This window comes from Haliaeetus leucocephalus, unplaced genomic scaffold, assembly GCF_000737465.1.
Source record: "Haliaeetus leucocephalus isolate CR32 unplaced genomic scaffold, Haliaeetus_leucocephalus-4.0 Scaffold897, whole genome shotgun sequence".
Classification (NCBI taxonomy): domain Eukaryota; kingdom Metazoa; phylum Chordata; class Aves; order Accipitriformes; family Accipitridae; genus Haliaeetus; species Haliaeetus leucocephalus.
In genome coordinates, this window is record NW_010973333.1 from 1,374,437 (window position 1) to 1,387,826 (window position 13,390).

The following is a 13,390-nucleotide window of genomic DNA, read 5'->3' on the forward strand; positions in this document are numbered from 1 at the left end:
TTTCCAATGTATTTTGAATTCAAAGTGCCTCATTATCTATTAATGAGAAAGAGACACCACCCCTTGGACCAGTGAAAGAAGAAAATTAGATTTAAAAATGAAAAGGCTCAAAAACCTTGGTAAGTATAACTGAATCACTTCTTCTAACTCTGACTATTTTTTTTTATAGCATAAGATGAATGCTATGAAGCCTAAATTTGGATTAAAAAAAAGCCCAGGCTCAACACCCAACACTGTAAGCTCCCCAAAACTAATGCACTTAAAAACAGAACTTAAATTACAACTCTTTTTTGTGCTGCCAGTATTCCTGATGAATAAACAGTTCAACCAATTAAAATTATAAAAGAAATCCTAAATGTTTGCACAGCATTAACTATCTGGCATCACCAGCAGTATCTTTGGCACATAAGACTTACACTATCATCATTATTTCAGCTTGCAAAATATGAATCTTTTGGTGGTGAAGGGAATCAAACAGAACATTAACAGGCTCATGTCACAATTCCAAAACTTGCCTGTGCTTGGATTGCGCAGTTTTGTAAACAAAGGTTCACTGTCAGGTGTCTTAGGGGGGTCAGTAGCAGACTCTGTAGGGGGAGAGGAAAAAGTTATGAACTTGTAAATTATTTCACATTCTGCAATGCTTCTCCAAGACATTCAGAATTAATTGGATTGACACTTTTTGAAAACTCACGTATTTTCTGCATAAAAGTTATATGCCTCAGCCCAAATTCATCCTACCTGATCAAGACACCTAAATTATGATTCCAGACATCCTGGCACTCTCTATCTGTCACAGGAAAGATATGCACCTGGAGATGATTTAGATTTTGAAAACCACTTCCCCCTAGAGAGCCCCAGGCAAGAGAGCTCCTAAGTTTGACATCTCAGTTAAGTGAAATGAACTGATATGTTGCCCTGATTAGTCACAAAGACAATGAGAATGCTTTGGTAAGTTAGGCCAAGCAGAGTGTGGACATTAAAAAGTTAAAAGTGCAAAAGGTAAAATATTTGTGGGAAGAAACAGTGGTCCTCTAAAGCTTTCAGGAAGTCAGATTATGCAGGAATATGGGGCAGGAATTGTCTGAACAGTTGTTGCTTCTGTGAAAAATATGCACACTTGTTTATCTGTTATGTATAATCTTGAAAAATAAAGAGTGCATTTAATTCCCCCCACAGAAAAAAGAAGCTGAGAGAATGCAGCACCTCTGGCTTAAGCCTCTGACAGTTGTTCTCTTTTCTGTGTCTTTAAGCAAAAAAAGACAAAAAACAGAGCCACAAAAGTACGATTTCTCTGTGAAATTAAAAAAAAATTAGAAAGGAAACAGCTCCCACAAGGATGCTGATTCAAGTCTGAAAAACGATCGGTAAGGATCCCCAGTTAATTATATTGTATCCAAGTTCTCTTTGTAGGGAAAGTCTAACTTATATTTATGAAAACAACTTCCCACATCTGAGTGAAGAGCAACATGACAGCATCATCTTTCTTAGCTTGCACACTGCCAGTTCTGTCCCAATTCCTTTCATATAGGCATTCATCAGAGCAAGGAAAATTACTAAAGCATATCACATACATAACCAGTATCCAGACCCCAGAGAATGGACTGACAGGGATCAGGCTGACGTTTGCATTACGGTGCTGCTGAGGAAAGCAGAGAGGAGCAGCAGAGGTGGGCTGCACAGCTATTCACAAGGGAGGCTGTTGGAGAGAACAGAAGTGCCACATCATCCTTCCCTTTTCAGTTGCATCCAGGAGGTTTGCAGAGAGGGAGATAGCACATTTCTTTTCTATGGAAAACAGGCAAGTAGGAACCTCAAGTACAACCAAAAATAGCTGTCCTCCACTCTGGCTGAAAGCCTATCCCCAACACATCTAGAATGGAAAGGTGGACTCACAGGCTCTTCATAGGCACCTCAGTGGCAAAAAGCACCCCAAACAACCCTCATCTTTCACATCCACTCCTGGTTATTCAGTTGTGTCACAAACAGAAATTGCCCAGATAAAGACATAAGCAGGGCTTAAAAAGCAAGTGTGTTTTGTGATAAAGTGTTGGAGGATAATAGTTCTCAGAGTGGGTCGGAGAATTTACAGCCATTTTCTTCCCCTGAATTTTTAGCAGAGTCTTCAGGTGGCTTGAAAAAGTGCTTTTAAAAGTTTCAATATAAGTTGAGGGGTTTTAATGGAAAAAGTCCGTATTTGCTAACCAGACTTGCTTCATATGCTGATACATAAACACACACGGTTGTCAAGCTACATTTGCCCTGGCAAAGGCAAACTTCAAATTTCTAGAGCTGTGTATATTTCAATTCTTGACCACAGTTTAACATTAGTGTATTTTTTGTTACTTTTAAAAGACTACAGTGATTAATGACAGTGAAAGAAACACACTGCATGTGTTTACTTTGATGTGTTTCACATGAACATGTTAAAATATACACACTAAATGTGAGTTTCAAAATTTAAAACAAAAAGCAAAACAAAAAAAACCCCAAAGGAACTTTTAGCGCTCACTTGCTCTGCTTTCTTCATGTACAGATTTATGAACACTGGGAATGAGTCCAGCTGAGCCCTAAGTTGCATCTTGTATAATGTGAACAATTAAGTAGACAATCATTCCTAATGTAGCTGTTTTTAATGAAGTTCACATCTTTATTTAGTAGGTATGTTCTTTTCCTAACCTTCTAGTAAAACACTGAATTTATCCATCCCCGCTAAGCCTGGGAGACACCTGCAGTGTAACAAACCCAAGGGATACAGTGTCCCATCTCTTCCCCATCAACACTCTGCCTTCCTCACCCAGACAACTGCTCTCTATCACTAAGGCCTGCCCCACGCTATCTCAGGCTCAGCACCCTCTGCTGTGCCCCTTCGTATATGCAGCCTGGCCCCGCAGCTGCCTTGGCTCAGCCAGTAGCTCTTCCCCATGTGAAGAGAAGCACAGCTCTGCCCATTTAGTTCTTTGGTCCTCCCCAAGCTCTGTGGGGTTCACCACTGCACAGAGGACAGCAGTGGTCGTGCAATAGTCCAAGTTGCAGCCTTCAGTCCCAGTATCTCATGCTGATGGGATCAGAGTATACGTCACATCCTCCGCACAGCTGCCACAGAAGATGGATGGTTTGCCAGAAGGGACACGCACACACAAGAAAAAGGGAAGGAGTGGGCAAAGGCAAAAGTGGTTTCTCTGAATTTCTTTTACCTTCAGTTTCCTCAAAATGTAGGCAATACTCCACTCCATTTCCACGGGCACCTGAAGTATATTTTTGTTACAGATTGGCTCTACTAGATGTCAAGTTGGCAGATAAAAAGAGGCAATTGGGAGAATGCCTGCTTGGAAAACTGGATGCAATATTAACGTGGCCTTAAGGGCGAAGAAGGCCCTATTTATCTGAATTTAAACACTTCATGACTAGGAAAATGCTGAGCAAGGGATTTTTGAAGTTAGGTGTCCAAACCTAACTTGTGTGTGTTCTGGCCTTTAGCCAGGAAAGGTAACTGGTTTTCTTTAATGTCATTACATTTATCAGTCCTTGTATTTGAGCAAGGATCTCTTACAGCTAAATAAAGACAGACTTCTTAAAAAGCAGTACTATAGCAATTTTCTAGCAAAACTAAGAGTTAAACTGGGTCTTTTTTTTTTTTTTTAGTTTTAAGGTTCGCATCCAGATAAGAAATAATCTTACAAAAAATAACCAGACAAAAGGGACATTACAGGAAGAGCTTTTTTGTTAAATCCTAAAGGAAAACATCAGATGATTGCCACTATGCTTACTACAACAGTTTCCATAGCTCACCCCTGAGAAGTGTGTTCATCTACAAGAACAACAAGTGAGAGAGGTAAGACCTTTCTGACTATTATACTCTCTACCAACTGTCTTGCAGCTGTAAGCTGCAGGTAACACACAGTCGGTACAGGTCAACTTAATAACAGATGTGCCAGTACAGCATGCTATTCTCCTAGGACAACATTCATTCCAAGGATACAAAAAACTGATACAGGGGTACATACGGGCTCAATTAATCATGTCCCAAGGAGGCATCTCAATTAGCAAGCCACTCTCTAAATTGCCAGGGAAGACAGATGACAGGCACTTCCAGGAGGCAGCTGAACCCACCTAAAGCCTAAACCCACCTGTATCATCCCCTGCAAGCATATGCCTCTGTCTCCATTGAGCTTACGGACACCTCCAGCAACACGGAATGAATCCGGATACAGTACCGCTACAGCTATACCAGAGGAGGGAGTTCTGAGGCAAGCACAATGCAGGACAATTAAAAACCAACACTGGGCTGATAAGTATGTCTACCTTGCTTAAGTTATAGTCTACTGTTCATTCACTATTAACCAAATCACACAAGTCCATCTAAAAATGTGGGCGATATATCCATCAGTTGTATTGGAGTCTACAGACGGAACCTCAGAGTCCTGAAGCCAAGTGAAAGAGACTATAAAAGCTTAAACAAAGCTTTCCATTACAGAAAAGGAGAAAAGCCTATCGTATTTCGTGGAGGTCAGACACACAACCAGGCAAATTCTATAAAAAATATAAACAGAACAAAGTGAAAATGAACCAGCTGTCAAAGGACTTCTGGCAATAACTTCTTCCACAATGGATAGATATGAGGCACTAATGAATCTGGCCATTAAAAAAGAGAGTGTTAGCTGGTACAGCAACATGAATAAATTGGAAAAGAACATAAAAACTCCCACTAAGATCTATGAAAATGTTACGGATGATGCAAGGTCTATTCACCTTTTTTTTTAAAAAAAATTGCTTATAGAATACTATATATAACAGACTAATATCAAGTTATATGGAATTCCCATGCAAAAAGCTGCCAGCCAAGCAAGCAAGAAGGCTGTAAATATCTGTCAATTGCGTAAGAGGAAAAAACCCTCTGAGAGCACAAATTTCCCTACCACCATCACCCTGCAAAAAAACAGGATTATTTAAAAGTCTGGAAATATAAAGTTAAGATTTCATTTAAAAACAGATATTAAACCATACGTCACCTACACAAGTCTTTTCCATTCCCTTCTTAACTTCTAACCATGCACGAAAGGTGTGTCAGATGGAGACATTATGATGGAGCCCATTAAATGGACATTTTATGGAAGACTTTAAACTATGTAGCCTAAGGGCACACAGATATGTTAGATCTAATAATCATTTTATTTATGTTCTTTTTAGAATCAGTCAACCCTGAAGTAAGTGGTTTTAATTCAGTGCCTGTGTCCTCTGTCCTGCAGCATGCCCTGAAAAAAGCCCAGTGAAAATTAGTTAATAAATCCAGTACTTTGTATCACCCAAACTTTTGACAATTTTCTAGGTTACAAGGTAATTAACTATTAGCATAATGAATGAATTCAGGTATGCACAGACTAAGGATACAGTTTCATGAATGGCTTCAAATGACCAAAGATCACAGGCTATTGAAAAGCATGGTCCTGAGATCCCCACCTCTGCTCCCTCCCTGTTGCACATCTCTGCTTTCTTTCCATTCAAGCTAGCAACCTCGTGGCCACACAGCATGGCGGCTCAGTTCACTGATCCAGCTGAGAAATAACCAGTCAGAAAAAAGAAGTATTAATTTTCACCCAGATCAGTAAGCTATTCTCTCACCAAATAGTTACACGATCACCGGAACAAGAGGACAGAACCCACAGCAGGAGATGGCACAGAATATAACCTACTCTCTATGTGACACTGGGGGTCTTTGACCACTGTAAGCTAATTAGAAAACTAGATCGTATGTGACTTTACAGAGGTGGGAAAGCAAGAGATGAGCCACAAGACTACACTGTTGTTTCTGTGGCTCACAATACTCTCATGGGAGTACTAAATGGCACACAGCTCGATTTACCTCTGCAAACAGCCTCTTTTGCAGGTGCTTAGATATAAGGTATGGCTTTGCACTTGCACACACTTGATTTTTGGAAATATCTTCTTAGTTGTTACACAGTTACATTAACTTGATGTTACCTCACCACCTTACCCTCTCCTTGACCATACATAGTAGTACTAGTTTCAGTAAAGGGACTTTTGCCATGCCTGTTGTAAAAGATAGAATGGTTATCAGACTGGTAACCACAGCATTTATTATTTGGTGCCCTAAGGAAATAACGTTTAATGTGACATAATTTACAGCCCTTAAAGTCTTTCTGGCTCCCACTTTACCTGAAAATCCTATGATGAAACACAATGACACCTAAAGATGGCACTGTCTTCTATCTTGAGCAAAACTTCACATGCAAATGCTACTTGATGGTTTGAGTGGTCTTTTGCTCCAGTACAGAGCTATGTAATACAGCTAAATATTAAGACTTCTGCCTGAGAGCATCTTTTGGCTTCCTGTTATGCTGGCACAGTTCACTTCTTAGGCCAAAAAACCATGTTTGTGGACTCACTGGCAGCAATGGACAGTACCAATTCATCCGTTATTGAAATCTAGATGCTAGCAGATCATGCAGGGGTTTGAGCCGAATGAAGGAGAGGTCAATCTTGAGAAGTTCAAGAACAGGTTATCACTTGAAAGGATAAAAACTTCATACTTCCCTTTGCAATATTTATAGGGTCAGCACTGGTGCAGCTGTATTACTGGCTGAATCAGCCCTATTTCCATGCACAGAGAGGCCTAAGTTGGCATAAGTTGGTCTCTTCCAAGCCAGATGGCAGAAAGCAGAAGTAGGAGATGGTGTTACACATTAAAACATCTCTTTTCAGTTACTTTATTTGCTATGCTTCCTTCTGGCTCCTTAGCTTGCCAGTTATATCTGCTTTATACACAGCTGAGCTCAGTATGCCTTTTAAGAGATGACATATAAGAAATGGTGCAAATTACCTGCAGGCAGAAGGCTTTGTTCAGGAGATGCAAATGCCTATTTAGGGGGAGGTTAAGTAAAATACGCCCACAGAGTGCTAACTTCTAAAATAAGCAGATTCACATTCACCTTACTAAAAACGTGTATAAATACATGCATATATTTTATATAATCTTTCTACTGTTTTAAGTCAGCTGTTATAATACTTACATATTTGTTTATTGTAAACACTATTTCCAAGTTGTTTATCTCAATTATTCTGGAAGTTTTAATGTTCAAGTATCCTGCTCAATTTTGACATTCATTTGACATTCAACTTCTGAATCAAGCTCCCTAACAGCTCAGCAGTGTGGTCTATTTTGCAGCAGATAAATCGACCTGGTTTTTAAATGCTGAATAAAAGCATGTATCAAAGCATTAAGTGCAAGGTGTGAGAATGGAAAAAAAATAAAAATAAAACCTACCTACTTCAGATTTTAAAGCAAACTACTTTTATGCATTAAGTATTCCACAGCTTCTTTTGCTATGACATCTTCTCTCAATATGGCCCAAAATTTTCAAGTCAAATGCTTCCTTTGTTGTTGCACAGAGACAAAAGTTGCTTAGTCTCATTTGAAAGAACGAAGGATTAATTTAATGTGTGCTGATGCCCTATGGTTTGGCACAGTCCATTTATTTCTGCCTTCATCTGACTTTTGGCATATATGAGATTTGTTCAAACAGCTTGCCAAGTCTAATGTGAAACTGCTCCTTTTATTTTTAAATAAGTAATTCCTAAAAATAATAGGATTGTTAAATTTCCCTCCCCCCTTGCAATCCTTCCAGTGCTATTCATATGGCAGTTCCCATAAAACAATAAAAAAGCTAATCAATTTACTGTTTAAGAAAACAGCAGACTGAAAAAATGTAGTCAACTAAACTTGTCTAGTTCAGAAAACTAAAGGTTGAAAATAATTTTCAGCTTGCAGCTAAGCCCTACTTTTTCTCCTAATACAGACAAACACAGAACAAATTAAATATAGCAGTCTTAACTTTAGGTGTAGAGTGGAACACCAGACTTAGAAAACTGCCTTCAATTCCTAACCTCTTTGCTAAAACCAGTGAAGGATATAAATAGTTCCAGTTCTGACATAACACCTATCTCTGAGAAAGCGTACTGAAGAGACTGCCCTTCACACCCATCCTGTTAAGCAGCTAGTGTGATTTTGGTTGCTATTGGTAAGACCAGTTTGAAGCCATTACGTAAGAATGTTTATTCTTATTATTAAAGCCCAGATCAGATCTATGTCACGCACAGTGACTTTATCGCAGTATTTGAGGGTTTTCCAGGGCTCTGCCCTTAGAACCCTACAATTAGGTGGGGTCTCAGTATTATTTCTCTCTCTAGAACATAATTTCTAGTTCTTATGATTTTCAGAGAAAACATTAAAAATGGTAGTTCCATGGGCCCAGCTCACAAAGCAAATTAGAAATTTCCTGTATTCACATAAAAAAAATAAATCTCATCTGTTCAGGTAATAGGATTTTACAAAAATGTATATGAATATGCAGTAAACACAGACAGACTCTCCTCTACTAAAGCACATCATTAGCAACTTTCTAGCTGTGAGATGGCTAGATTTTAATCCTCAGGAGCTACTTCTTTTCCTTTGTACCTGTTCAGTAGCTAGACTAATACAACAAGAAGCCTGTATAGGAAGCTCTACGTTCTCAAGGGTAAAGCGGGGCTTAGGTACAAGGGTAACATAACATCCCTGATTATCCAGCTACTATGAGAAATGCAGAAAAGCACAATCTGGAAACTCAGCCACCCACCAATGAAGTCCATGTGGGTCCTTCAGGACTTAGCACTTTGGTGTCTCTGTACCATGATTCCTCCAGAACTCCAAACTCGGGAGGTCTTCTTAACCATCGACATCAACTACCCTGCACAAAGCAAGTTCAGATCCGGATTTCCAGCCAAGCTAATAAAACCCCCTGGAACATGGAGCACAGCACAGAAACACCCAAGTGGGTCTGCACAGAGCCAGCTTGGGTCCATCAGGACTTATATAGTTCAGACACTGTCTGAAAGCAGCTGCACTGCAAAGCTGGTCCTGGAAACAGCAGAGATGTGTTAACATGGCACAACACTTGAATTAATAAACTGTTAGTGCTGAGCTGAGTCTGCTCTAGGCCAAATCTGGTGCCTGTATATCCACAGCATAGTTAATCTGCAACTGGAGAAACCACCCAAAGAATTGACTCTATTTTCGAGCCCAGCGTGCACAGCTCTACCCCTATCCACATGCCCAAGTTTTCTGTCCTCATCACCTCCCTCCATATGACCAATCCCTCCATCTACCCTCTTCCTGTTTGTTCATCATTTTCTTTCTTGACTATTCACATCCATTTCTCAACCTTCCTCTAAATGTCCATGACAAGGCTGCACAATGTACACCAGCAGCTTCCAGCCTTTCAGGAGTGATTAATATGGTTACCACCTTCCCCTCATCCTACCTTCTCCACCAGACCAACACTTCCTAACTCCTCTCCCCCTGACTTCTGGCTTCCCCTTTGTCCTGCCCTTGGTGTTTCAATCCCTAACAGAGGGACAATTATGCTTATAGAAACAAAGCTAAAAGATGATTGTATTGGCATATCAAATCATCCCGCCTCCGTGGAAAAAAATAAGTATCAGCAGAAACACCACCACAAGAGCTCTCACCAGGACAAGGGCAGGCTACCATTTCTACAGGTAAAATGTGCTACCTCACCTAGAAGTTGCTTACCAGCCAGCCCAGGCATGACTGCCTGAGGCTCTCCTTTCCCCTTCCTACTCAGACTTCCCTTGTGTGACTCTCCCATGCCAAACCGCCTCAGTGTCTTGGTGTGGCAAAGGGCTGGTGAGAGCAAAGACTGTCATCAGGCTGCTGCTAAGATCAGTGAATGAGGAAAGAATGCCATAGGAAAGAATGAGGGTAAGCAAAGACTGATTGAAATGAAGCACAGGGTGACTGGCCTGCTGACTGAACATCAACTCTGCCCCTCAGCTCAGGCAACTCTGCTCCCCCTTCTTACCTTCACCCACCTCTACAATCCACGTCAAACACCTGCTGAGTTGTGTGGTTTGTAGCTCTGTCCTATGATGTGTAGGCACGAGATGGACACTAATGATCAAAGCTTTACAGTACTGGAAATAAAATGGTGAAGTTAACCACTTGCAACAGAAAGTGACAGAGTCTGGCCCTCTAGAGCAGTTCAAGTGGGCCGGGATAACACACATCATTGGTGAAACCACCACTCCAACTGCATTACTCCTCTAGCCATAACCATGACTTCAACAAAGAACATGGGCAGTTCTACCTGACAGAGGAGATTCCTTGTTTCTGAGCTGTTTCCAGAACACTGAAATCAATATAAAAATTAAGAAATCAGAAACAAAATTGAAATTTATCTCCTCAGTCATCAAACATGCTTTGAACAGCAGAGCAGCAATCTACTGTCTATGCAATATAACCTAGTGTATAAATGTGTACTGAAACAAGGAAATTAGTAATAATTTTATAACCTTTAATACTAAAGCAGACAAGCATACTCTGCTCACTTTCTACAGCAATTAGAAAATGAAATCTGCCTACTTTTTAGCTGCTGTGTTCCAGATATCAACCTGGTGCTGTCAGTGCTGAAGTCCAAATAAGAAAGAATCTCACCTTTCTCTTACATGCGCTTTTTACGCAGTTAAGTGTTTCTATATGTCACATAAGCAGCAAAACCCCAGTCAAGAGACTTGTGCAAAATCAGACAGATTCTCAGAATGACATAGTAACTAAAGAATCAGAGCAACACATGCATCATCATTCAGAACTCCAGCCATATCTTCACCTTGTTCTAGGAAGCTACTGTTGAACCTCTAACAGTCTGAATGATTGAAAAATATTGATACTTAAGAAATTAAGTTTCAGTTCTCATTGGTTTACTTCTATACTTCTGACAGACTTCATTCTTTTTTAGACTAAGATATCTAGTCCCTCTGCAAAACTAGTCACCATCTCCATCCACACAGGAACTTTTAAGATGTCACAATCAAAGCAAGAGGAATGGCATATATCCAAGTGGAGATGTTATAAGGTTGCGTAGGATGGTATACATTATCAATCTTACAGGCTGCTCTAGGAGTCAGACTACCCAGGTGAGTAGTTAAAACTAACTTAAGCACTTGAAAACAGGACCTTAGAAAGTGCCTTTATTACAAGAAAAGTTTTGGAGCTTCTTGGATAGCATTAAAACACACCTTGCTCCTTCCTCCCACTATGCACAGGATAATGGCCACAGATACAAGAAGATAAATAGGCTATTTACACCTAGGTGTTGGTAGACTTATTAACAAATGGTATTAAATTCATATCCAGAACTAGATCCTGCAATTATTTACATGAGTCGTTTTTATGCATGTATGCAGCATAATGCCATGTGGGTATTATGAAGATACAGATTGCCATATGAATAAAATTTAAGATACTCAAAGAAAAAGCATGTTTTGTTATAAATCCAACTGCATCCATCTTCACTCCTAAAAGTAATCAGGTCTTCCTACTACAAATTCTGCTAAATGACCAATGAAGAACTTCTGAGATCCATTCAACAAAACAGTTAAGAAATACAAAACTTTGAAAAGTGACAGACATTAACTTTAAAAATCTCTTTTCTGAAAAGAAAAAAGAAAAAAGTTAAAACCAAACTAAAATCATTAAATCTATTTCATTTCAGAAGTCCTGTTCATAGGATTGGAAAGTCTCATCAGCCATGGAGTTCCGACATTATCAGTCACAGACTTTTTTTAAAATCACTATGTGCTTTGAGGTTCTACTAAGGCTTAATAAACTTTCTTACAGGTCTGGAGTACTATATAAATTTTGTCAGAGCTGTGCTGGCATAATTGGTAATGCAAACTGTCTGGCTTCATGAAAGTTACAAGCTCTGGCTCCAATCCTGCAAACACTTACTGAAAAATTTAACTTACTGCACAGAACTGACTACTCATGCATAAGTTAAGCATATTTGTAAATATTTGCACAGTACGGACATCTGTTGGCATAGCCAGTCATCTGATACACAAGATTCAGCTTTAAATCCTAGTCTGCAGAGAGTCAATATTAAAAAACGGAATTCCTCAGTTATACATTCCTTTCTTAGGCATCAGGCATGTCAGATACCAAAGGGTGGGATTGAAAAGTTAAAACCAGAGGAAGAGAGGAATCAGTGAGATCAAAACAATTGGTTCTGTTTCTCATGTAACTAGAGAAGCCTGGTTCCTCACAGATGCATGTCTTAAGACTGAACTCCTGCCTTGTTTTCACCCTCTGCTGAACTAAGCTCTTGCTATACCTTTCCTTCAGTGATGCCATTTATAGCATTTCTCACATCATTGCCAATATTTTCACAAAGCTCATAAAATTACTCCAAAGAGCTCCTCCTTTTTGGATCAATCAGGTTTGGTTGAAATTAACACCCAAAAGTTTTGGGTGGGGTAAGAAATAGGCACAGTATGAAGTTGACCCACAGAGAATTGTGGAAGTTGCACTTCATTAGGAAATCAAACTGAAAAAAAAAAAGCAGTTACAAAATGCCTCCTTCCCCTTAGTGTCTTGGAGTTTGAGCACATCCTATTTCACTCATCCTCTTTTAACACAAAAACCTTTTGTCATCTATGAATTTAAAATTCTAAAACCTGATACTAGGCAGAAATAAATGTAAAGGGGGAAAGGCACCTTCCCATTTATTCAGTGCTAAGTGAGAGAAACTAAGCCTACATAGTGTTTAAGGCCTTGTGTATATATTGCATCTGCAGAGCTGCCATGTGGAGGTCTACTTCTTCAGCCTGTTAAGGAGGAAGAGCCGAGGAGATCTCACTCTGGCTTAGGACTTACGGTTTCCAAGGAGTTTGTTTTAAAGCTGAGGCTTAGGGCACTAAACCGTTTCCTTCAAAAAATGCAGGAATGGACTAAGGGGATGGAGGCAAGGTGGGCTGCCAGCAGCAGGGAGACGATGGCGAGGCTCCATCAGGGACCTCGCTGACAAGACCTCTCTTCTACAGCTCCTCTCCCCAGGGCTCAAAACGCTGTTTGCAAACCAGGGGGGGAAGCTGACCTTTGGAAAACCCTAATGACACACCAAACCAAAATGCAGTGAGGGAAACAGGGTCCCTGGAGAGGAGAGAGGGAGGTACTCTGTAGGGCCTTGTGTAAACCTGTGTCTCAAAACGTCCTTACCACACCAGGGCTGGGGCTAGCCGCACACAGCAGCCCAGTGACCTGCCCCAGCCCTCAGAGAAAGGCACCCGTGTCTCCTGCCCGAGCGACGGCCCAGCCCCGCCGCGATGCGGGCGAGCACCGCCGGGGCCAGTCAGCGGGGCGCGGTGGAGAACGAGAGATCGGCGCTGCGGCAGAGCCTGTCCCACCTCGGAGCCCCGCTGGGTTACCTGGTGCAATGAGCACCCACTGGCCTGGGTGCCCGTCCGCGGCTGGCTGCTCCGCCCTGTGCACGCCCCGTAGCCCCCGCCCCCCGCCGCCCCCGCCGCCGCCGCCGCC

The 13,390-nt window shown here is 40.9% G+C and overlaps 1 protein-coding gene across 1 annotated transcript in view; it reads right to left on the reverse strand.

Moving 5' to 3' along the window:
- Positions 1-13,390, reverse strand: part of RNASEH2B (ribonuclease H2, subunit B) — a gene marked incomplete at its 5' end in the record, with an annotated part of 39,094 nt that extends 25,704 nt beyond the window's left edge. Inside the window, 2 exons of the mRNA XM_010583434.1 lie at positions 516-587; positions 13,282-13,390. Coding sequence (XP_010581736.1) covers positions 516-587; positions 13,282-13,390 — 181 coding nt within the window. The remainder of the gene's footprint in view (positions 1-515; positions 588-13,281) is intronic.